General features: G+C 41.6%; 1 protein-coding gene across 1 annotated transcript in view; it reads left to right on the top strand.

The window, feature by feature from the left end:
- LOC306814061 (E3 ubiquitin-protein ligase KCMF1-like) overlaps positions 1 to 26,389 on the top strand; it is a 101,405-nt gene that overhangs the window by 49,919 nt on the left and 25,097 nt on the right. The window contains exon 2 of the mRNA XM_079329771.1: positions 23,775 to 23,942. Within this exon, the coding sequence (XP_079185897.1) occupies positions 23,775 to 23,942 (168 nt within the window). The remainder of the gene's footprint in view (positions 1 to 23,774; positions 23,943 to 26,389) is intronic.

The raw sequence follows: 26,389 nt of genomic DNA, 5'->3' as shown, positions 1-26,389 counted from the left end.
ACTACTTAATGCTACCCTTTAGCAGAATACTGTTGCATTAAAAAGCAAGTATGTTTTATCCACAAGTATCTTGGTTTAAAGACAATTTAACAGGGAGGCTCTAAAATGAGTTACCTCCCCTTAGTTTTAACCAATCCCTTTCCACCAATAATGAGAAATGCATATGAGTAGATATAAGTGCAAAATCAACAATTTACTAACGAGCAAAACAGCAACAGGCAAAAAACCCAAAAACAAAACAGTGAATAATCACTAGATACAAAATTGCTAAATCTTACAGACTACCCAGGAACAAAGTGATGACTGAAAGGCTGGAAATAAAACCCCATAGACTGGTGTCTATAGAGCAGGTATTTGTTTATTGTAGTGCTGGAGATGAAGGGGATTTCTCCTCCTAACTCACCCACCCTTGTCAAGTGCTGTGGTATATTTATACAGTAAGTATTGCTTAGTGTTACTATGTCATTATAACATCATCATATATGTGATGGAACTAATTTACATAGTATGATCTCATGGTTATAAATAAATAGATCTTTTGCACTGTGCTTGCACCTCCCCAATTTGGGGGTTGTTGGTGGTCTTAGATGAAGGCTTCCAAAGTCTTCTTTGCATCTGAACTTTTCAACTTTGTCTTTGGAGCATGCACAGTTATGGTGTTCCTTGGTCTGTCTGGTCCTAACCAGACTAAATTCTTTATTTTGTGGCTAATTGGCTTTACATCTGCCAATTTCTCATTAGAACCATGCTTATCTATCTCTAAAACTATCCACCTGGTGAGGTGTTTTTTTTTCTTTTTTTTGGTCTATTTAGCATTAAGCAACTAGTTAACCATCTACTAGCCATTACATTGTATAGAAAGTTATTTATATAAGGTTATATAGGTATAAAAAGTTATTATTCACGTTATATAAGTATAGAAAGTTATGATTCAGGTTATATTGATATCAGGTTATATTGACGTCTTATAACTCAAGCTATATAAGCACCTTGCAACTTTGACCTAAGTTAGATAGGCATCAAGTCCCACCTTTCTTTACTCCTTTGTGAATTCTTTCACAAGTTATATTGTGGTCTCTACATGCATTCTCTGAAAATATGTTCCTCTTTTTATTCTGTGCCTCAACTGGTAACTTTTCCAGTCATCATAAGAATTTGTAGCCTGTTTGCAACACCACAGAAAACATTGACTGAATACACAGGTACAGAGAATGACTATTCCTAAAAACAAAATTCCTATGAATAACTGTTTTAGCCAATTGAAATTTGCAAGTCAAGATGTGTTTCTCCCAAGTGGGCTGTCCAAGAAGTGTCATTGTTTGTTACTTCATGAAGTACCCTTGCATGTTGCCAGATTGTACTTATATCTGTTGCTATTTGCCCTGATTGATCTACATAGGTACAACAACTAGTATTCACTAGTGTACAAACTCCTCCCATTTGTGCTGTAATCATATCCAATATCATTCGATTTTGAAGTACTACTTCTTTTAGGGAATTGACTTCTGTTTGCAACCGTCCAATGGCATCTGTTGTATTTGAAATTATTTCCATTTCTGCTGAGATGTTCACTATTGCTATTTCTAACTGATATTAGTGGAAATAATAAGGCTCTGACAAAGCTATGAAAGCCTGTGTTATATCTAATTAGAGGGTTGGATGGTACACTTCAACTTAATCGAGTTTTCCAAACTTTTCTCTAAATTCCCTGAACAATCCCTGTAATTGAACTAGTGTGATTTCTCATCTGTATGTGCAGGACAAGATATCCCATGGTACATTGTCCTGTCCAATTTCTGGGCAATTGTTTATAGGCTATTCCATTTCTGCACAACCACCAATAACCATCTGGCAAATCACAACTCACTGTAATTCTTATTAAGCGGTCGTTGGTATATCTGGCATACAAATAGTTATGACATTGTTATGAGGGGACAAGTAAAGTTATGTTGAACCAGACCCATGGTAGGTGAACAATTTTGGTCCAATTGCTAGTGTTGTTAAAATAAGCAAGATTGGGTCCTGCAAAATTTGATTCTATATAAGTAACAGATTGATTGACAAGCATTAATTGAAAAGGAGGCGTTCCTATAGGGAAGCCTGGCCATTCACATTGGTGTCTATGCTCATACAGGGAATACGGGCTTAATTTAATCCAATTACTAGAGGGTACTCCCAACAACAGTGAGTGTAACTGTTGTACTTCTCCACACAACCAACAATTCTTTATTCTGTTATGGTTAGCTTTGGATTCAAGCAAAGCTACATAATTATAAGCATTGAAGGTTATAGTAACTTGACACAAAGTAACAAAGCATAACAATGTATTCATAGTTTAAGGCTGATTTTCAGTTTCAGTCCATCAGTATCTACAGCCATTGCAGTTCATCATTTAACAGATTTCTTGACTCAGGTACAATGAATCCAGGTAAGTCTCTCTTTTATGCAAACTGCAGTGAAAGTTGTCAGAAGGACTTGAAAAGGTCTGTTCCACTTCTCCTGTAGAGGATCACCTGAAAAATTGTTAACATATACCCAGTCGTCAAAATCAATTGCATGCAATTTATGATCTGTCTGGTTAAGATGATTTTCAAACACTGTATTAAATTTCTGATGCAGTTGTTTGTTTATTGCCTTCAAATATTCACAGATATATTGATTGCCTACTTGAGCCAAATTTCCATCATGAGTAGCATTTAGTCCATACGGTCTACCATAAAGAATTTTGAATGGGCTAACCTTTTCCTTTGATTGAGGTTTTACCCTGAGTCGCACAAGGGCGATAGGTTGAGCTTGGTACAAATACAAATTGGTTTCCTGGCAAATTTTTGCTATTTGCTGTTTAATCATATGATTCACTTTCTCTACTTGGCCACTTGCCTGTGGCCTGTAGGGCATATGAAGCTGCCACTGAATTCCTAACACTTTACTGATTGCTTGCACAATTTGTGCGCAAAAATGTGTTCTCCTATCAGGAAATTTCCCTGGGTACTCCAAACCTAGGGATGATTTCATTTAGCAATGCTTTTATTACTTCTCGAGCTTTGTTCTACAAGGGAATGCCTATGGCCACCCAGAAAAGGTGTCAGTTAACACCAATAGATATCTGAACCCCCCCTTTCTTGGGAGTTCAGAAAAATCTATTTGCCATACTTCCCCTGGAAAAGTTCCTCTGTCAATCACTCCTTGTTTTAGCCTAACTTGCATTTGGATTGCTGTTTAAGCAAATGTCACATTGTGATGTTACTTCCTTAATGACTTCTAACAAACATGGGCCTGCAACTTGTGCTCTGAGATATTGGTACAGGGAGTCTACTCCCCAATGAGATTTATCATGTTCAAACTTCACATAGTGTTTCAAAGCTCTTTCAGGTATTACTAATTGGACTGTTTCTAACTGTCCCCATCCATTCTCTAGAAGTTTCCCTTTATTATCTTCTATCCATTTGTAATCTGATGCCTGATAACTTACTTGCTGCCCAGTATCTACTTCAGTGGGTATAAATGCAGTCACTACTGGCTCTTTTCTTTCAGTGGCCAGCCTAGCTTCATAATCTGGTAATCTGTTACCTTCAGGAAGAGTGTTACCTCTAGAGTGTCCCTGGCAATGCATAATTGCCACATGTGATGGGAGTTTCACTGCTTCAAGGAGTCTGAGGATGTTGGTTGCATATTTGACAACTTTCTTCTGAGCTGTTAAGAGTCCTCTTTCTCTCCAAATTGTGCCATGAGCATGGACAATCCCATAAGCATATTTGGAGTCTCTCCAAATATTGATGATTTTTCCCTTGGCTAGCTGCAATGCTTGGGTTAGAGCTATCAGCTCCACCTTTTGCACTGAAGTTCCTGCAGGTAATGAATTTGACTCGATTACCTTAGAGACAGTTGTCACAGCATACCCAGTCATCCACATACCTTGTTTCATGAAACTGCTAAACCAATTGTTGGAATCTGGGAGCGGTTCTTCTTTCAGGTCTGGGTGGCTGGAGTACACAGCCTCGATGGTTTCCAGGCAATCATGTACCGCTGGTTCAGCTTCAGATTTTCCTTGCAGAAAGGAAGTGAGGTTAACAATGTTAGTTACTTGAATGTCAATGTCATCAGATTTGGCCAGAACCGCTTGATATTTCAGAAATCTTGAAGGAGACAACCAGTGATTTCCTTTCTGCTCTAGGACAGCTGACACTGTGTGTGACACTAGAACAGTCATCTTTTGTCCTAGCGTGAATTTTCTTGCTTCCTCAATGTTCATTAGAACTGCTGCAACTTCTCTAAGGCAGGCCAGCCACCCCTTGCTCACAGTGTCCAGTTGTTTGGAGAAATATGCTACTGCTCTTTTATAGGGGCCCAATCACTGTGTTTAGACTCCCAGAGCTATCCCTTGCCTCTCGTGTGAAAACAGCCAAAAAGGCTTACTCACGTCAGGAAGTCTGAGGGTTGGGGCTCTCATAAGTTCACGATTTAATTCTTTGAAAGCCTTGTCAGCTTCAGGAGTCCATACCACAGCATTTTGAGACACCTTTCCCAGTTCATATAAAGGTCTTACAATCAGTCTATAATTATAGATCCACAACCAACCTGTCATTCTAAGAAAAGCGCAAAGTTCTCTTACAGTTCGTGGCTTAGGTGCTTGACATATTGCTTCCTTCTGTGCGGTTCCCAGAGATCTCGTATCCGAAGTAGGTCACCTGTTGTTGCACCAGTTGAGCTTTCTGTTGAGAAAATAGATTGCCATTTAATCCCAAAAAGTTCAACAGACTCACTGTGCACTCAAGGCACTCTTTAGCAGTTTTTTGTAGCAACTAACAAGTCATCTACATATTGCAGAAACCTGTCTTCCCCAGGTGGAGATTGCTATCACTCTAATATTTTAGCCAATTGATTTCTAAAAAGCATGGGACTGTTTTTGAACCCTTGAGGTAACACTGTCCAGGTAAGCTGGCTTTTCCTTCCTGTACTAGGATTTTCCCATTCAAATGCAAAAATCATCTGACTCTCTTCTGCAAGAGATAAGCAGAAGAAGCCATCTTTGAGATCTATGACTGAAAATCAGATTAAATCCTTTTGTAATTTTGTTAGCAGTGTGTAAGGATTAGCTGTTACTGGATGGACACTTTTAGTAATTCCATTAACTCCTTGCAGATCTTGTACAAATCTGTAGGTTCCATTAGGTTTCTTTACTGGCAATATGGGGGTATTAAATTGTCTTTCAATAGTCTTGATGGTAAAAACTTATTAATTATGGCCTCTACTCATTTTCTATTTTCCAGTCTTAGGTGATACTGTTTCTTAGCTACTGGTCTGGCTCCTGTTTGTAATTCAGTTTTAATAGGGTCAGCTAATTTTAATCTTCCTGGAATATCAGTATCCCATACCCCTGGGTACACCTGATTTAATATTTGTTTCAAATAAGTGTCATTATTTCCTGTCTCTCACTCATTTGTTAATACTAATGCTAAAACTAATTTGTTTTCTGACACTTTAAATTTTATTTTCCCTTTTTTAAATTTAATTGTTGCTTCCAAATTTTCGAGTAAATCCCTGCCTAACAAAGATTTAGGTGAATTAGGTAAATAGAGGAATTTATGTATTCCCATCCTTTTCCCAATTTTGTATTCAAGTGGTTTTAAAAATAATGCATTTTCTGGTTAGCCCATAGCTCCCTTGACTCTAATGTATTTTTCACTTTTAGGTACCAAAGCTTGATTCAAAACTGAAAATGTGGCTCCAGTATCTATTAAAAATTCAATTTCTTAATCATTCCCTAGTTGCATTTTAACCAGTGGGTCCACTAGGGTCAGATCTTCTAGTTCTTGTCATTCACTGTTACCGATGGCTGCAGTGACAGACTCTTGCACTTGATTTGCCAAGTCAGGGCACTGGCACTTCCAATGACTTTCTCTTTTACAAAATGCACACTGATTCCTTCACAATCTGGGTTGTGATTGATTTGAGCTCCCTCTGCTGCTTTCACCTCTGCTGTTTTTGACCGTGCCCACTATTCTGGTGCTGATCCAGCACAGCCACTATAGCTGTGGTCAGCCTTTAATGTTTTTGCTTGTCCCTGTTATTATATACTCTCCAAGCTTTTCCCATTAATGCTTCTGGGTCCCTGCTTGCAAGCTCAATATCACACTAATCAGGGTCCTGGTTCTTTACAACCAACTCAAACCTTTTTGCGACTTTTTTGGGATCCTCTCTGTAATTTCTAACTTCTTCTCTCCAACTATTCAGATCACTAGTGGAAAAGGTAACTTTCACTCGCATTGCTTCTCCCTTGGCACTTATTACTTCCCTCAGAGGGGCTATCAGAGGCAAAGCCTTTTCCGTTTTTGTCCTGGTTTGAAAGACAGGTGTTTGCCAAGAAAGGCAGGAGCTCCTCCCTGAGATGGTGAGTGCAGGACCCCCCCCCCCTCCCCCCCCGATTATTATAATTTTGGAATCAGGGGCTCTCAGGCAGAGATATGGGGGTAGGAATAACAGCTCTTTACTAATATATCTAACAAGACAAACAAAAACAACAACAGCTATGAAAATTAACCACAAAACAGAACAGTAACTCAGTTCCAGTCCTTTTTGGCCGCAGACACCCTTTCCCTGTGCTCAGTACCAATGGTGGGGGCAGGGCAGGTCCTGCGCAGCTGCGGAGGGCTGGGATGATGTCGGCGGTGTCCCAGCTAGGAGAAGGATGAAGGAAGTACTCCCCTGCTCACTGTGTGGGTCACGGTGCTTGGCTGCATGCTTGGAGGTAGCAGGCTGAAGCGAGGAAGGCAGCAGTGCAGTGTCTGACAGCAGAGGACCTGGCTCCCGGAGTTGGGATGGCGAGGGGTTGGAAGGTATCAGCACCGGATGTTCCCCTCTGACCCCACCAGTGAGCAAGAGAACAAAAAGGAGTGCAGCTACCCCCTATCTGTGCTAGGGTGTAGCCAACAAGTCCTTAGCAGCACAATGGGAAAAATTCCACAGAGGGAAAAAGGAACCAACCCCCAACAGTTTTACTTCTCGTTTGTCCTGTTATTGGAGTCCCTGAACTTGTTCCCTCCCCAGGATCATCCATCTTATCCTCACTACTGCTTGGGCTTGATGGGAGGAGGAGCGGTTGGAGGAGAATGTGCAGCTGGCCTTGAATAGTTCAGCTGTAAATCCTGAACATCTGTAACGCTGTCTCTTTCATGCTTATCTGCCAACTTCAAGCACCTCTGCCCTATACTACAGGCAGAACAGCATCTCTTCATCTTCCGCTTGTTATCCTTTTCTAATGCTAACACAAAAGAATCCTGCGGAGCCAAATTTAAACCACATTGCTTCTGCCATTTGGGCTTATTTATCAGTAAAAAAATGATCTGTGTACATTGCCTCATCCTACTTCGTTTCCCTCCTTAAAAACAACATTAATTGCAACAAAGTATTGTAATTTGAATTACCATTCACAGGGTATTTTCCCCTCTGTCCAATCGATAAAGGGGCCACCATTGGTTGCAATATTTTAATAAATCACTTTTCTTTAGGCTACCTCCTGGAATGCCTCCTAACTCCCTCCAATGGGCCAAAACACACCCTAAAGGTCTCTTTTTGACTATTTCCTTACTGCTGGGACTACCCATTTCAATGTAACTTCATTTAGATTTGATTGCACTTTATAGCAAGAATACAAATCCTACTTTCATCAGCTCTCAGCCCCCACGCACACAGCAGATATCGGAGGTGTGACAGACTCCAATATTTTTTTTTTACAGTTAAAACACTCAATATGCACCCAAGGGTCACACAACAGGACACTGAATTGACATGGTATTCTACACATGAAACAAGTAATTGGGATGTTATAAATGGAAGGAATGAAATAAAGTATTGGAGCAGGATGGGAGATAGATTAAAACTGTTAGCAAAGGAAACCATAAAAACTTCTGGCAAACAGCCAAACAGTGACAGTTGTAAAGGCACCAACACAGACAGCAAAAAATTTTGGCAGACACACAGCAGCCAGTAACAGCGAAAAGAAACACTGATTTTATACAAAATACACAAAACAACACATACAATAATCAAACTCAAAATTCCAAGACCAAAACCAACAGTAAAAGTCATCAGACTTCTTTCAGGGACTTTAACCCCTTTGTATCAACTTCAGGAATTCTCCTGTGATACTGCACCCTGTGAGGGACGTCTCCCCCCCCCATCTTATGGGAGTTTCCCAGCCAAACAAACCAAGAATATTTAAAATTATGATACCTTAAATTTTCTGCTGTCAGTCAGTCCTTGTCTGTCCTCGCAGAGAGCCAGTGAAGTGCATAGTCCCTCCAAGAAAATCCCAGGGCGTGCCAAGGGAGTCCCCAACTCCAGTGGATCTTGCAGCCAGGCAGAGAGGTCCTGCTGTACTAGGTTGCCAAAACTGATGCCCGAAAGATAGGCTGTAAATTAAACCCCATAGACTGGTGTCTATAGAGCAGGTATTTATTTATTGTAGTGCTGGAAGTGAGGGGTGAATTATCAAAATATGAGTATTGGTCTAATACCGATACTCAGCTGTGACGGACAAAAGACTCTCTAACAATTTAAAGTTAGAAAGTGTATGTTTATTCAGTGCTGGGCAGCAGCGTGAGGTAATCCTCTAATATGCACTGCAAAATTACAGGTGATCACAAAGTCTATTTATTAGCAGAGGAATCAAACAAATACATATTCATAATAACAGCCCCTCCCATCCCCCTCGTCCTATGGTAATTAGCTTGAATAGCTATTAAGCATGTGTGATTGACTTCTTAAATTAAGTCTGGGGTCGTTTTCGTGGGGAGGGGTATTAAAAGGAGGAAGTAAGACGAGTCTTCCTCACCCTAAACTCTTCACCTTTTCTATTAATGACAATACAAATGATTTCTGGGGATAGTCCAGTTTTCTAAAGAATGGGTTTCTGGTTGCATTTTCTATGTTCCTTTGGATTTGCTCACTAGTTTCGTCTTTTCCCATTTTAAGTGCAGCTGAACAAACATGAAATGACAGACAATCAATTATTTACATTTCAGATAACTACTCCCTTCTAACATCTAACTTTTAATTATTTTCAGCAAGGTAACTAAAATCCTAATTTTCGAAGATTAGTGTTTCAGGGGGATTTCTCCTCCTAACTCACCCACCTTTGTCAAGTGCTCTGGTATATTTATACAGTAAGTATTGCTTAGTGTTACTGTGAGAAATGGTGCTTACTTGTAAAATTTCAAAGGTTTATTAAACCTTAACAAATACAACAAAGGACTGAATAAGGAAAGAGACACAGTGCCAGGAGCATATGACCATCTCCCATGTGCTCCTCTACAAAATGGCTGCTCTGCCTTTTATACCCCTGGGGTTGCATCAGGCAGCCCTGGCCCCTCCCAAAGTCTGTCACTTAACTCTACTGTCCTTTGGTGGAGACTACTTTCTTGCAACTTGATTGGAGGTCAGGTGTTATGCCATCATCCCCTAGCAAAAAGCTTTTCCCATCCTATGAAAGGGACACATGTACATGCCTTCCCTCCACAAGTCTTTCACAACCAAGGCTGTCTGGTAGCAACAATACCGAGGGGGGGAAGGGGACTATGGGGAGAACAAAGGATGTCTAAACAACAAATCACAGTAACATAACTATGCATCAATAAAACTTCTCTTAACATATACACAATATTAATTTCTTAATTGCGAGAGCCAACCATCACATTATCCATCTATAACAAACCCCCTTTTCCTTTTTTATAAATCATTTAGCTCAGGCAATTACTTCTCATTTTTGATTTTGATTATCTAATCTTCTCTTGAGTCAAATTTTAATTTTGGATGAGCCATAATAGCATCTGTTGGTGTGGATGACAACAGTGGGAACAAAAGAGGAAAAAACCTTCAGGTTTTCTTTCAGCAAAATGATTGGTGGAGTTTGTGTCATGAATTGGTTGGAGCAGACAAAAGGGAATCACAGAGGTCTGGTATGGCTTTTTACTCCCACCTTACCATGCCTATGAGGTTGCTGCCTGCAGCAGGGCTATATAATCTTCTCAGCGGCGAGCACAGGGGCCAACCTGGTCTTGCCCTCTAGTTCCTGTCTTACTCCACTTGTCAATTCCCAAGCAAGCCACCCCAGCACTTCTCACTGTTCTCCATGTACTTCCCCTCAACAAACATTTGCAATTTCCATCTATTAAAATAGAACAATTACATCAATAATCAATACAATTTAAATTCCCTGCCCAAAGTGTTACTTAAAACAGTCCTTGAGCTGGCTGGTGGAAGCTTGACTCTACTTCTTGGACATCTTTGGGGCTTTTCTGGTTATTTCTCACCCGGTCTGGATGTTATGGTTTATTTTTTGGGTTCTTTTACTGGACTTCTTAATTTTGTCTTAGAGAGTATTCTGAAGAGGAGAAGCAGCAGAGGTCAGGCAATCTTCTTGTCGGTTTGGCCAGAATTGCAGTGCTAGCTTATGGATCATTGCAGGCAGGTTTCTCCTGGCCATCACATCTGGCCAAGACACCGAAGTTATCCTAGTTGAGCTTACATGGAAAAAGAAAGCTATCAGCATAAAAAAACTGAAAGTGCAAGTAGTTTTTTTTCTAATAAGCAGGTGGATTTATCCAGGCTCTGATTCCTTGTAGCAGCAATGTTTACTAGCTTACACACACCTCCCCTCCAATCTTTGGTTCTTAGCATCTCTAGGATACTCCAGGCTTGTCTGCACTAGCAAGACCTGAGTGTCTACCATTCTAGACTGTGGAGGTGTGCCAGTGGCATGGGCTTCTCCCAAGACAAGAAAAAATGCTGTGGTTCTATGCTGGTGTCTTGGTTTGAAAGACAGATGTTTGTTAAGAAAGGCAGGAGCTACTCTTGAAATGGACAATGCAAACCTCCTCCCTCCAAATTATTATAATTTTGAAATTAAGGAGCTCTCAGTCAAAGATATGGGAATAGGAATAACAGTTCTTTACTAGGAAAAAATTAAAATAAAAATACAGTAATAAAAAAAAAAAAACCACAAAAAACCACAAACCAAAATACTGACAGAATCAGAATACAACTTGATATCCCGTCAGTCAGGGTGTTGGTAGCAGTCCAATTAAATGGTGGCTGCAGTCCTCCTGCAGTGACAGATGTGGTTCAGTTGAAGCAACAGTCCTGTAGAAGGGTGCAGTTTTCTTCCGAAGGTCCAGTGATTATGTGGAAAGGTCTGGTTTTCCTCTGGAATGCAGTGAAAAAAGGGTGCTCTAATGCTCCACATCTCAGATTTTATCTCGGTAGGAAATGCTTGGCTTTTCCCCCTGGGTAGAGCATCTCACAATGGGATGATGTAATTTTATCAATCGTGCAGTGGGACTCAATGGCCCATTAACAGAAGATATCTTCCTGTGCTACAAACTGTAACTTCTTCCTATTGTATCAATAAGAAGGAGCTAGGTCTAGCATATGAGACAAGCACAAGGATCAAAAGAGTGGCTCTTTGCCTTTTCTTTATTGCATGGTGGTAGCAGGGCAAAAGAGGAAGCGCATCTCAGGTCTTGGCTTTTTCTAGGAAAGGGTCAGGGAGGGGATTTCTGGCCATCTGCCAATAGGATAAGGACAGGAGGGACAGGTAAGACATTCCTTATACCTCTGGTATCGGATTACAATATCTCACCGTTTTTTGTTTAATTAAGTGAGGGCAAGATATTAAGTTTATTTTGATTGGAATTATGATTTTGACCAACATTTGTAATTGGTGGGAGAATTAGATTGTTCTATGTTTTGAATTTCTATGAGGTTGACTTCAGAGGTAGAAGGAATGATACCATTAATAGCTTTGAAAACTAAGTGACGTGGGATCCCGAATGCCATTATTACAAGGAAAATAATAACAAAGAATAACAAAATTGTTTTAACAATGGAAGTCCACCACCCTGAGAACCCCCAGCCTTTAAACAGTTCATTGAACCAATTTTCTGATTTTTGTTAACAAGAAGACAACTTCGAAGGGGTTCTTTCTGGGGTTGAGTGGAGGGTAGGTTTTCTCTAAAAGGAAAAAAAAACATTTTAAAAACACATTAAAAGTCTCTGTCTGCCGGAAGGTCCTTCTTTATGAAGAATTTTCCTCTTCTTTCCAGCAGCATCTTCTTTTTGAAGCAATGGCATTTTGCTTCTCACCTTCTTCTTCTGGAGCTGGATTTTTTGGAACAAAAGGTTTTACCCACTTTTGGGGGATCGACTGAGGGCCTGAGGGAGTGGATACACACGTATAACCCCTTCCCCAGGTTACTAGCTTATAGGGACCTTTGGTTTGAACAGGGCTTTACAGAGCTTTTGCTGTGGAGACATCCACACAGTGGAACTGCTCTGTCTAACCAGGACCTGTTTGAGTATCTGGTGGGCACGCTCAATCACAGCTTGACCTGTGGGGGAGTAGAGGATGCCAGTTTTATTTTCCACTTCCCACTGCTGGATAAACTCTAGGAACTCCTTGGATATATATGCTGAGCCATTATCTGTTTTGATTTCCTTAGGGATCCCCAACACTGAAAAGGCTTGCACTAGGTGTTGTTTAACATGAACAGCCTTTTCTCCTGGAGCTGCAAGGGTGTCTGCCATACGGTTCCCTTCTGTGATCTCACCTGGCAAATCCGTGTGTGACCTCACATGCATCACATAGAAGGAATGCTCTCTGTGTGAAACCAAATAGATTAGTTTTGACAGCAGCCTAAAGAGCTGCTCATTATTGATGTCTTTGAGCACTGCCTGCTCCACCCTGGACACTACCCCAGCAACATAAGCTGAATCTGTTACCAGATTAAGAGGCTCTGAGAACTTCTCAAAGGCTCTCACAACTACAGCCAGTTCGGCCATTTGGGGTGACCCCTCCACAAACTCAACATCAGCTTCCCAATGCTGAGTCTGTGGGTTTCTCCAAGTCATCACCGACTTATGAGAGACCCCTGATGCATCTGTGAACACTGTGAGTGCCTCGAGTGGTCTCCTGCTCCTCTTCTCACTAGGGATGAGGTGTAATTCCTCATTAAACAACTTATGTGCTGGGCTGTGAACTGATATCTGTCCACTGTAGCTATCCAGAGATATCTGGAGGCTGGCATTGCTTTGTAGCAGATGTTCAAACATTTCTTTTGTCAGCCTTTCAGGAGAATTCTTTCCCTCCCCAGAAAGTTTAACTGGCAGGTGTATGCATGTGAAATCACAACCGGACAGTTCATGCAGCCTCATTCTTGCTTTTTGAATCAACTGAGCCATCAGGTCCTGTGGTTGTGTAATATTTTTGGATCTTTGGTGGGAGAGGAAGACCCATTCTATGATTAAGAGTGAATCTTTCTGCCCTTAATTCACTGGAACATTAGACCATGCAGATGTGGAAGTTTCCCCAAAACAATGAATTTGAAAGGCAACTCAGGCTGATAACGGTGAGCCTGCCTCTCTGCTATTGCACAAATAATTTCCAATTTCTGTGGGACAATAGTCCGTGCAATAATTTCCAAGCCCAGATACTTCCAAGATGGCATCTTTTGAATTTTGTTTTCCTGCAATTGAAATCCAGCAGAGGTTAAAACTTTAACCACTAGGTCAAGTGTGTTTTGGAGTGTTAAGTTGTTGGCAGCACACACTAATACATCATCTAAATATTGCAAGATATTATGAGACAGGATATTTTTTCTTTAATAATCATTAGAGCTATTTCAATTTCTAAGGGTGTGTGTGCTGTGTCTCCCACAACGAAATTACTCACTCTCCATTTCCATGTGAAATACCGTCATGTCTAATATGCTGCTTGACAGGTCCACTGTTACAATTGTCCAGACAGTAGACTTGAAATGAAAACCCTTGGTAGTCTCCAGCCTGACACGGCCACAAGGCTGCTGGACCTGGTTAATAGAACATTTGACATTTAATTCGTTTTGTATACCCACACCTTTTATCCCATCCCCCCCCTTTGTTTTTAAGAGAGAGGCTTTTTCCACAGTAGTACTCGCTGCATTTGTGTCATAGCGCTGAATGTTAAAAGCGAGCTGGCGCTTTCTACTTTTTAAGAGGGCAGTCCCTAGAAAAATGTCCTTGCTTTTTACACTGCAAGCAGGTGACATTCTGCAGCTGTTCAGGTGACACTGGGTGCTTGCTCGCTTGTGGTGCTTCAGCTGCCGCAGGCTTGGATGGTGCTGGCCTGGGATTTCTGGATCATGGACTTGCCTCTCAATCTGTGAGCGAAGTCTATCTACGAACTGCAAAAAAATCTCAGAAGCATATTGTTTAACATCAATATAATCTTTGAAATTTATAGGGCTTTGGTGAATTTCTGTTAAAAGAACCATTAAACAACATTTCCAAATATTAAACCACAAATAATATTCTGAGGGAGTTAACAAGCACCTGAAAAGGTCCTTCAATTTATGGGGAACTAATTCATTTGAGGTAAAAGTTGCTTTCATCATGCCCTTAAAAATTTCCCTCTCACGGCCAAAATTTTTCTATGATTTACAAATTTATTTTTTCTTATAATGGTAAGACAAAGGTTGATAAACTTTATTACCATTTTTCTTCTACCCATATAAACTACAGGAGTAACGGAGGGTACATAACTTTCCAAGTTTTGAGCTTTGGTGCTAGCTGTATCTTTATCTATCAGCCTGGGAGGCAATGCAGTTTCTCCCTCCGGAGGGACAGAGTCCCTGCTGTTAACCGATTTTTTTTTTTTTTTTTTCCTTGACTGTCTGTAGCCTCCGGGCACTCAGTCTGGCACTCGCTGTAATCAGAAGGGTTATAAGCTGTAACTTGAGCCGGGAAGAAGCGACTAGCCAAACCTGTTGGTGTAGAGTTATACGGTAGCAGGAACGGGTCAGGAGGGTATGGGGGGAAGGGGGCAGGGAAGGGGATTGAGGAGGAGAAAGGGTTAAGAGATGAAGAAATCGAAACGTGGTTTCCACCATTAGACACGCGGTTCCCCCCGTGAGACAAAGGAAAGTTTCTCGCCGAACTATTCTGAGGTAAACCGAGGGAAAGAGACGGGAACACAGAGAATCCTGTAGCAGGCTGTTCAAAATTTTCAGAACTTGGGTAGCTGGAGGGGAGGGGCTTAGTATTTTCTGGTTTTTCTGGTTTTTCACTATTTCCAGGGATAGGGGATTTTGGAGGAGAGGAGGAGGGGATGGTTTAAAGAATTTGTTTGTGGCTGTCTTTTATTTTCGGTTTCCAATAAGCATTTGCGTACTTGTAAAAATATTGGAAGAAATACAGCAGCTTTAGAGTCAAATTTTTCTACTTTAGATGTTAATAATTTTCCCACATTATCCCAAAATGAAATTGAATTTATATTTTGTAATTTGCAGTCTGGAATTTTAGAAAACAGCCAGAAAACAAAAGACCTTAACCGTTTTTCAGAAACTGTAATTTTTTCAGCATGCAAAATTCCTTGAATTTGAGAAAAAACACTCTTTTGATATGCAATTAACTCAGCTCCCATTGTTCCAAAGAGAGCTGCACAACGCCTCTCACTTCCACTCACACCGCACAACACACACGACTCTGTCCCGCCGGCCGTGCCAAGCCTGGGGAACCCTGCAGCCTTGCACTGCTTTCGGGGGGTTTCCCAGTCACTGCACAATGCCTGAGCCGTGAGCAGCTGCGTTCCGAACGGGTTTTTCTTGCGGTTTCCGTGAAAACTGGGGAGGAGCCGCCCCGCTGAAATCGCGGCTGCTGCTGAGGCGCTCCAGGCTGCTAGCCCGCCCTGGCGCCGAGCCCGCCACCAGTCTGCATGGGGGAACCCCCCCTCCCCGTTCCTAGGGGCACTGGGGTTCACGCCTCCCACGAGGGACTTTACCTGTCCTGCAGACCTGGCTGTTGTGTGGTTCGTGAAAGCTGCCTGTCTTCGAGCCGACTTAGTTCGGCGCTAAAGCAAGCTACCGGCTCTGTCCTCCTGCCTGGGGCTGTATAAACACAGCTACCAAGCACGGAGGTAGTTGATCGAACAAATAAGCGGAAAATCCTGAAACTGGGATTCCAGCTATCTGTGGGTTCTTAATACAAGCCCCAAAGTTGAGTCGCCAACTGCTACAAACTGTAACTTCTTCCTATTGTATCAATAAGAAGGAGCTAGGTCTAGCATATGAGACAAGCACGAGGATCAAAAGAGTGGCCCTTTGCCTTTTCTTTATTGCATGGGTGGTAGCAGGGCAAAAGAGGAAGCGCATCTCAGGTCTTGGCTTTTTCTAGGAAAGGGTCAGGGAGGGGATTTCTGGTTGTCTGCCAATAGGATAAGGACAGGAGGGACTGGTAAGACATTCCTTATACCTCTGGTATCGGATTACAACATTCCTGGATGAAGGATGGGTTGTGGAAAAGATAAAGAGCTCTGCCCCGCCTGGTTTTAACAGATGGCCCATTAACAGAAGATATCCCCCTGGAGATAAAGGTCGCTGCCCCACCTGGTTTCAACAGATGGTGATAGAATACATACTTCTGCAAGCCAAGACAACTGGAAAGTGAAAGGCACAAGCAGCAGTTGTCACAGATTTGGTTATTGTCACCAATGGGGGACACTGCCATATTAACACTGTTGGCTGCACGTAGGATCGAAGAGGGTGACTTTGTGAGAAAGGTGACAAACAGGACTGGCAACTACTAAAAAGGGCAAAAGAGGTCTTATTTTTGGTCAAGGTAGAGTAGGTCTAGGGAGGAACAATATTTTCAGCAGTTACCTTCTTAATAGCACAGGGACAGTGACTAGAGTAAGGCAACACAACATCAAGACTTGCCATCAGCATCATGGAAAGGGCAGTTCTCCTAGAGAAAAGGGACAAAATGACTGGCAGTGCCTAGGATGCCTCCCCTTCTTTCTAGGGCAGGCAGCTTTTCCTTGTTTTAACAGTTGTGAAAGGGAAACACAGAGGCACATAATTATTTCTACAAGAAGAGTGTACACAGAGAGCCAGGGACTATTCTAGTTATCAGAGCTCATTAGTGACACCAACACACAGACACACACATAAACGCACACTGTGCTGATTTTGCATTAATTGGCACTTAGAAGAGGGCATCCAGGGAAGTTTTCTCTCTGAGAACTTCCTCTGTGACTTGATGGGACCAATCGGAGGCTGGTTTGGTTGTTGATAGCCTGGGAAACCAATTGGAGGATTTAGTCCACCTCCGTGAATTCACATTTTGAAGCAAGCAAACACTGGGAGCGGTCCTTTTCTCTTCCAGCAGGAGTGCAGGTAACAGGGGCTGGCTTCACTGCATGGCCTATGGGCCAGGCAGTGGGCAGGGCCAGGTTCCCCTGTCTGGGAAGCTGGCATGTCCTGGCAGGGAGGAGGGGTGGCCATTGGCAGTGCATGCTGCAGCTGGGGGCCCAGGGAGGCCAACTGAGGTCCTGGCCATCCCCTCCCCCCCCCCTTTTTCCAGAGCAACACTGCCATTTCTGGCTCAGGCCAGCCCCTCCCGGCACGGCCTGAGTCTCCTGAGATCCTGGAATAGCTCCAGCATGGCCTGGCTGCAGCCTCTGCATTCCCCGTGTGAGATCTTAACTCTTTCAATGCTCAGATAAAACTTACAGACTTTCAATCCTCCCTTGAGTGAGAGGGAAAAAGAGCAGAGAGAAGACACCAAGGTCAGTGAAGCAGGAGTCAGGTTCCGGATGGAAGGAGAATGAGGAGATGCCATGCATTTTGGTTGAAAATTCTTTTGTAAGCTATGGGATGGACTGTAATGTACTAAAGATTCCTATAAACCGTGGAGAAAGGCATGGGGAGGGGCAAGTGTTCAACTTGTAGATCATGAGCAAAGGCACCTATGCTGAAGGCCCTTTGCCCCGAGGGAAGATGAAGATCTCTGTTCCTAGAGTTGAAGCATGAACAAAGAGAGATAGATGAAGAGAACCTTTGCTTTTGAACACCTTATCCTTAAAAGGAATACCTCATGAGTTTGACATGGCCTGCAGTAGCTACCTGGACTTTCTTCCTGGCTAGCTCAGTGCTAAGGAAAAGCCCAGAGCCCTGCAGGAACGAGATAAAAGTCCAAAAGAGGCTCCTTCCCCCAAAGGGGTTCTAAGCTTCATTTCCCGAGGGCTTCCAGAGGGAAAGAGGAAGTTGGACTGGCTGTCTGTGGTATTTGAAACCTCCCACTAGGGGCAGAGGGAACCCAGACCCCAGCCAATCAGCTTAGGGCAGAGGGGAAGGGGGAGGGGAAAGGATTAAACTGAGACAGGCTACAGGGGAGTTCAGGGAGAAACCATTCTCAGTGCTACATAAGCCACATAAGTGAAATACAACAATGGCCCATAAGCACAGTTCTGGGAAGGCTGTGAAGATGGGAGGAGTTTCATGATTGCAGATTCCCAGGTGGCTGCTATTCATGAAAAGTGAAGCCAAGAGAGAACTGTTTTTTCCTCTTGTGGAAAAGCCCCTATAGCCTGACAAGGGGAGACTACTCCCCCTAGAGTGAACTGAAAAAGACTATTCTTAAGTTGATAACTGACTGAAGTGTTTCTGTATGTTGTTGTTGAGAAGGAGAAGAGGGTGTGGGAGAGGGAAGGAGGGGTGGTCTGATGGTTTTATTCTGAATTTTATTATTCCTTTATGTTGTTAATAAAAGTTTTCTTTACACCCTTTAAGTTTTAAGCCTGCCTTGCTTTTGCTCCTAATCCTATCTCACAGTAGAAAATGAGTATATTGAAATTGGCAAATCTAAACCACTACATTAAATTGGTGTTTCTGTTTGGTTGCAAACTGAAACCAGGCCACACACACACATACGCATCTGTTTTTCTCAGGTGGGACAGTAGCTGGATGCACAGAGCTGTGTATCCAGAGCCGTTTCTGGAGCCACGTCTCTGGGTGTGCCTAACTTGTATGTGCATGTGAAGAGCTAGTGCACACACACAGGCACCTGCTCACCTGCACAGAGCCCTGGTACTTGGTAGTAGCATACACTTGTACACATAAACACACACACACACACAGGGCCATGCTCACATCTGCAGAGCCTGTTCACACTCACAAGCACAGAGCTATGTCTAAACCCACTCGCACTTGAGAGACTGCAATTCAACACACATGCACACAGCTTATGTACTGTCAAGGCTTTGTTTCTCCCAGACGGAAGCATGAATTTTGTGTAGTGGTTTTGATTTGCCAATTTGAGATTTTGCAGCCAATGCACCATTTTATGTGGTGGGTTTAGCGCTGGCTAAATCGCCAGTGCACCCACTAGAATTATTTACTCATTTCCTGCTGTGAGAGAGGATGGGGAGGAAGGCAAAACGGGTTCAGATTTTGAAGGGTACAAAGAAAAACTTTATTGCTAGAAACTATAAGAAAAAATAATAAGAATCAGAATAAAACTTTCAGAACACTTCTCCCCCCCCCCCAACTTCTTTTCTCTCACACTGACAATGTACAGAAATAAATAAATCATTTTACCGTGTCTAAAAATAGTCTTTCACCAATTTACATAGGGAGATGTTGCTGTTGGGGCAGACGCGACATACAAAAGGACACATTACATTTCAGGAGGCTAAATTCTGTTTATTACAACAGCATGCTGTCTTTCATACAGTCTGCAAAGTTTACACTTTATTCTTTGGTTACAATAGATCAACATAATGTTCATTGATGCAAGATTGTCTCCACCACTGTTTTTCACAAAACTTTTCTAAAAATACTTTTCCCAGCTGGAGATTTCTTCTTGCTTATCTTCTTCTCCTTCTTCTCTTCTCGATCTCCATACCAACAGCCTTGGTAAAAATTCCTTTCAGAAGTAAACCTTATCAATTAACTCTCTCTGGCTCACAGACCAGCTGTAATCCCCTTCCATAGGGAGAGGAGACTTCTCCATGAGAAACAGTTTTCTCATGGCCTCATTGTCACAGTGATCAGCTGCCCAGGGAGAATGGAAATCTGATCACTGTGTAAAAATCCCTTCTTTGCCTGTCTTCCCACAAGTGTTGTCGAGGACCATGTCAACTTATGGGGTACACTTTAAGGATTATAACAGTTCAAACAAAAGCTCTCTTCATCTTTGAAAACACAGGTCTTTTTCTTCTCTTCCCTGGGGGGGGCAGCAGGGGTCTTCTCTCCATTCAAACTTCTCATGGGATCACAGCCATTTCAACATCTGTTTACTTTAGCAGAAATGCCTCTGCTCATGTCTACAGTTAGAACATTTAATCCACTCCATAATGCATTTCTGAGTTATAGAGAAACAAGAGTCTCTTTTCCACAGCTTAAAAAAAGAGAAATTTCAGTCCAAGAGGGAGGCATCTCCATCAATGCATTCCATCTGGGACCTGACTTCTACTTCACTGACCTCGGTGTCTTCATGTTCTTTCTCTGCATGTCTATCACTGTCCTTTTCTTTCACTCAGGAGAGAGAACAAAATACCTGCCAGTCTCATTCTGGGCCGTGAAAGAGTTCATATCTTGCCCAGGCCTGCAGATGGTTATGTGATCTCTTTCAGCTCGAGGCTGGGAGCTATTTACGATAGACAGTCTTTTAGGCATCTGCGCTGAGTTGAACTAGGATTCTAGCAGGGACCCAGCCAAAAATGGTGGTGTGTTGCTTGGCTGCATTCCATTCCACGGAACGAGAAGAACCTGGCTTAGCCCCCCCCCCCCCTCCCCCTGGGCTACAGAGGCTGCAGCAGGAAGGCCTTGCCCAGAGCTGTTCCCAGCACTTGGCCATCTCTGTATCACAGTGGGGGTGCATGGGGGCCTTGCTGGACGGGGCCCAGCTGTCTCTCCCCCAGCCTCATGGGTGCAGCGATGGGGCAGGCCTGGCTGCCTGGAGCTTCTCCCAGAGTGTGTTAGCAGCGGCAGCATTTTTGCCACACTGGGGGAGGAGGGGGAAGCAGCCAGGATGTCAACGGCCAAAGGGCCTCCCCTCCCTGGCCCAGCCAGCTCCGCGGACCACATGGGGCCTGGCCCAGCTGGACTAGTTACCTTCTGAGAAGCTGGAAACAAAAGAGTGCTTCCCGGGGTTTGTTCATTTTAAAATGTGAATTTCAAAGAGGCGTGTCCATCTCTTTCAGTGGTTTAAATGGTTGTCAGTTCTCATAATCAGTCACTGATTGGTTTTTTTGTCAGACATAGAGGAAGTCTTAGCTGCTCCTCTCAGGAAAAATCATTTCTGTGGGTTATCTTTAGTGCCAAACCAGCAAATGTACATTGATGCATGTGTACACCTTAGCACTTGTATGTGCACACAGAGTTATATAGGCATAAAAAAACCCCCTTAAATTAGAGGAGTGATATCCCCGCCCAAGATGGTGTGTTTTGCAGCTGAGCACATGGATCGAAAGACAAATGGGAAAATGGCATCAGCTCCCCTTCCCATCTCTCCAGCAGAAGCAACTCCATCAGCGAATGTCATTGGCAGTCTGATGGCTGCCACTCAGTTAAGGGCTAGAACTCGTTAAGGGACTTTGCCCTACTCTCAGCTGGGCAGTTGGCTGGCAGGCTGGGGCGACTCAGACTGAAGCAGAGCTGCTCCACTCCTCTCTTCCCAAAGCCTTGAGTGCAGACAGGCACTCCCAGAATTTGCCCCTAGGCAGTCCAAGACCAGAAAGCACATCCTAAAAAAAAAAAAACCAAACAACAAAAACAAACAAACAAACAAAAACAAAATAAAACAAAAAACCCACCAAAACAAAGAAACAAAAAAAACCACAACAAAAGAAACCCAAAGGAATGCCTCCACGTTGAGCAAATGCAACAAGCCAAAAATCCCCAAAAACATAAAAAAGCTTTGCTTGGGCAACCCAGATTTAAAAAAGGGACCCTCTGCCTGCCCTATGATCCTCTTTCTGGCTACAGGGTCTTAAAGAGACAGTAAAAATTTTTGGGCACAGATGAATATAGAATATAATACCATTTTGGGTTACCTAGGACAACAAGCAACAAGTTTATTAACGAAACTTGGTAGCCGTGGTTATTCTGATAGTGAAGAGAGGGAACATTGGTATACATGTCATTATTTGGGTCTGTTTATCAGTTCACATATGTACTTGTAAATTGGTAATTAACAGTAGAAAAACTGAAAAAGTCTCCTTGCTATTTTCTAATGTTAAATGCATCAAAAATTTTATTTAAAAATAAGCAAGGTTATCTTTTTTCTCTGATCATTTCCATGAGGCTATTCTGAAGAAGGTGCAGGAAAATTGTTTCCACTGAATAGGAAATAATTTTAAAAGCTTTTAAAAAGTCATTGTCACATCATGTAAATCAGAACTTCATGAAGAAGCTGAATTCTTTTCACAACTTGCTTATTCATTTGCCCTTTTTATTCCCTGCTTATAATTGAACCCCTCCAGAGTGTGCGTTTTTCCTTAAAACCTGAGATTAATTAGGATGCATTCAATTCACTTTGGCATTCTGTTATCTTTCAGTGTTCTGGGGGAGGGGTTGTGGGGTTTTTTGTTTGTTTTTCAGGTGTAGAGGGGCAAACTTCTAAAATTTAAATTAATTTATATAATTTAAATTAATTTATATAATTTTAATTAATGCAGTATATGGATTAAAAAACAGCTGAATTTCTGAAGTTGGTTTTTTTTGATGCTTTTCTCTTCTGTTACATAAAAGGGTATCAAAGTAGTGCATTATGTCACCTGCTGTCAGGTTATCAAAATGAAAACATGGTATTTTAGAATGATATGAAGAAATACTACCTTGGAGAGTTGTTGTGAGAATTCTCTCTATTTAATTTACTTTGCTCCCTGGACCTGACATCACAAGCAGTAGTGGTGAGTTGTGTTAATACTAGATTTTTATCTGATAATAGAGTTTATAATTAGGAAATTACCATTGGGATATTTGCAGTTTTGAAATCATGATGATGTTCCTCTACTAATCTTCTTGGAGTCAATGTCAGTGCTTTCTTCAATGATATTGTTTCTATAAAATTTTCTGCATTTGCACTGAACTATGAAAAGCTTGTTTAAATTGATCCTAAAGAAGGACTTCAATAAAAATATTGCATATGTTGTACACACTTGATATTATCATGAAGGCCTTTAATTTGCTACTGCAATGATGGAAGTGTTTGTGGGCCTTGACAGATGAAAAGATAATGATACTTTCCTTTGCCCTTATTTAAATTAACAGCACCGAAATTACACAGAGAAAATTGAAAAAACCTTTAGAAGATAAAGAAGGTTTTTCCTGATCCAGGCAGTGTTACTGACTGATTTACAGTATAAAGTTTGAACTTTCAAAAGGAAGAAGCTGAAGAGATGATGCAACATAAAATAAAGATGTATTCAAAGTTATTCTGTACTTCAAAATAGAAGACCTAAATTTCTGCTCTTGGATAGGTTTATGTTGTGAAAAATGGTTCTGGCATTCTTCAGAATTTAATTACTAGAAAGTATAAAAATAAACACAAAAGCCAGGGAGGAGGGGTGTTATGTGTTGGTGGTGGCATGTGGTTTTGTGTGACTTGTGGGATGGTCTGCTGTGGACTTTGTTTTGTTGTTTTCACAAACTATACTGTTTAACCTTGAGAATGTTTTGAACCAAGCTTTCAAACAGTGGGAAACAGTGATTAAAAAGAATTTATATCCTAACAAATTATCATTTTGGGCATTTGACTGGTTTTTATTTAACTTTCAACTTTGGATGATTACTGTATTTTTAAAGATATAAATATGCTTAAAATTGAGTCCCATTCTGCATCAGCTCCATAAAAGTTTCTTGGTTGAATTCCTTTTGTTGTTGGGGGCTATAGCAAAAAATCTGTATCATTAAACCAATGTGAAATTATTGTAATTTTCAGGCAATTTTCTTTGTTCACAGGTGTCAGCTGTGATGCATGTTTAAAAGGAAATTTTCGAGGTCGCAGATATAAGTGTTTAATTTGCTACGATTACGATTTGTGTGCAACTTGTTATGAGAGTGGTGCAACAACAACGAGGCATACAACTGACCATCCAATGCAGTGCATACTAACAAGAGTAGATTTTGGTAAGTAATAATTTAATTTATATTAAAGCTGTTTGCAGTACTTAAAAACTTGTATTTTATTTCACTGCTTGGAAACTTTTCCCCCTCCAAATAACATGCTGAAAATCATAGCAAATGCCTGTCTCCTGATACAAATCTTGTTCTGTCTTTGGTTCTAGCATATGAAATTTGTTTTATTCTTTTGGGTTAAGTGTTTTGGCTCACAGCAAATTATCAGACTATTAGGTATCTGATAAAAAGGATTACTCCTAAATTAACTTTCAGTTCAAAAGGTGCAACAAATCTACATGAACCCACCCCTCCTTCCCTCAATATGTTCTACCAGAAAGTACCATGGTGAAGAAGAGAAATAATAGTGAGAGTTTAGGGAAAATGTTGTTTTTTAATTACATCAGGGGTTGTTAATGCAGCAAGGGTGGTAGGCTGTACTGAATGTGGAAGACTAGTGGCAAGGGCCAGTAGTCCTCTAAATTACAAGTTTTCTTCCCTGAGTCATTTCTGTCACATCATATTTATAACACGAGTGTTATAATTCAGGAGATCCTTTCATGGCAAATCTTTGCATTTAAAACATTGGATGCTTATTTCTTCATATACCTGTTTTAAGCCTACAAGGCTAATGTTTTAACAAAAACTGTTTGTAGTGATTCTTGATAGGCTGGAGAGTTGGGTGGAGAGAAACCTAATGAGGTTCAACAAGGGCAAGTGTAGTGTCCTGCACCTGGGGAGGAATAACCCCAAGTACCAGTACAGTTTGGGGGCTGATCTAATAGAGAGCAGCTCTACAGAGAAGGACCTGGGAATCTTGGTGGATGACAAGTTGGCCATGAGCCAGCAGTGTGCCCTGGAGCCAGGAGAGCCAATGGGATTCTGGGATGCATTAGGAAGAGCATTGCCAGCAGGTCGAGGGAGGTGATCCTGCTCCTCTACTCAGCCCTTGTGAGGCTGCACCTGGAGTGCTGTGTCCAATTCTGGGCTCCTTGGTACAAAAAATAACAGGGAGCTACTGAAGAGGGTCCATCAGAGGCTACAAAGATGATTAGGGGTCTGGAGCATCTCTCTTATGAGGAGATACTGCAGGAGCTGGGCCTGGTTAGTCTGGAGAAAACTGAGAGGTCATCTCATTAATGCATATAAATATCTCAAAGGCAGGTGACAAGAGGATGGTGCCAGATTGTTCAGTGGTGCCCAACTACAGGGCAAGAAGCAATGACCATAAACTAAAGTACAAGGAGTTCCACCTCAACATGAGGAAGAACCTTTTTCCATTGAGGGTGGCAGAGCACTGGAACAGGCTACCCAGGGAGGGCATGGAGTCTCCCTCTCTGGAGACATTCAAAACCCACCCAGATGTGTTCCTGTGTAACCTGCTGTAGGTGACCCTGCCTTGGCAGGTTTGGACTAGATGACCTCTAGAGGTCCCTTCCAAACCTGACAATTCTGTGATTGCAGTTGAATTCTGTGATATTGTTGTTGAAGTTTTAAATTTTTTATGTCCTTTTTTTTAGCTTTTTGATTTAAAAAAAATATTGAATATGCACATTATGCTATTTCTTATATGCATTTAAAGTTCAGAACAGCTGAATATACCAATATATAGCTTCTTTCTCAGAGCTCTCTGAGCAGAGAAGTATGTCATTCATGTCTAATTCTCCAGTAGCTGCTTGCCCTAAGCCTGCCTTGTAATGACTTTGAAATCTGTGCTCTGAGAATCCAGTTTTGAAAGACAAGTTTAAATATACAAATCTAGTTTTGAAAATCATATAATCGAAGTTTCTAGATATTCCTTCTTAAAATTTACTTTTCTGCTTATTCACAAGGTAAAAATATTTGTCTAACAGTATATTTTAATTCAATTTTCTGGTCACTATTTGAGATATACGGTTTAAACTTATTTGTTCCCTGATGACAGTTATTCTTGTATATTACATATAGGGCTAAATGACAGTATCGTCATAAACATTAAGTGTACATGATTCATAGGGAAAAGAGGATTGATATATGCTTGCTTATGGAGCTATAAATTAACATTCAATATTGACTTTTAAAAAGTTCTTCCAACCATCTTGTGAATGTTCTGTGCATCTAGAAAACATCTAAGAAACCACAATATTTTTCTTTGAAAGTCTCTAAATAAACAAACCTTTGTATTAGTGTGTTACTCATATAATTTTTAAAAATCCACAAGAGATACATGTGGACAAGTAGAAGCTTGTCTTGAACATAGGGTGTTCCCCAAGCAACTGACCCCAGTCCCACTGAAAGAGACAGCAAGGGGCAGAACATGCACCAGGCAGCACAGGAGATTTAAGGAGGCAAAAATAATCAGTCCAACTGACAGCCTGACTGCAATGAACAAGCATATATATTCCTAGTAGGCAGGCAAACAGCAGCAGCAGCAGCATGGTGGCCACCTGGTAAAAAGCAGTGTCCTCTGCTTCTCCTGA

This window comes from Erithacus rubecula, assembly GCF_903797595.1.
Source record: "Erithacus rubecula genome assembly, chromosome: W".
NCBI lineage: Eukaryota > Metazoa > Chordata > Aves > Passeriformes > Muscicapidae > Erithacus > Erithacus rubecula.
Note: the sequence above shows the minus strand (reverse complement) of the source record. Positions and strands in the feature narration are given on the sequence as shown.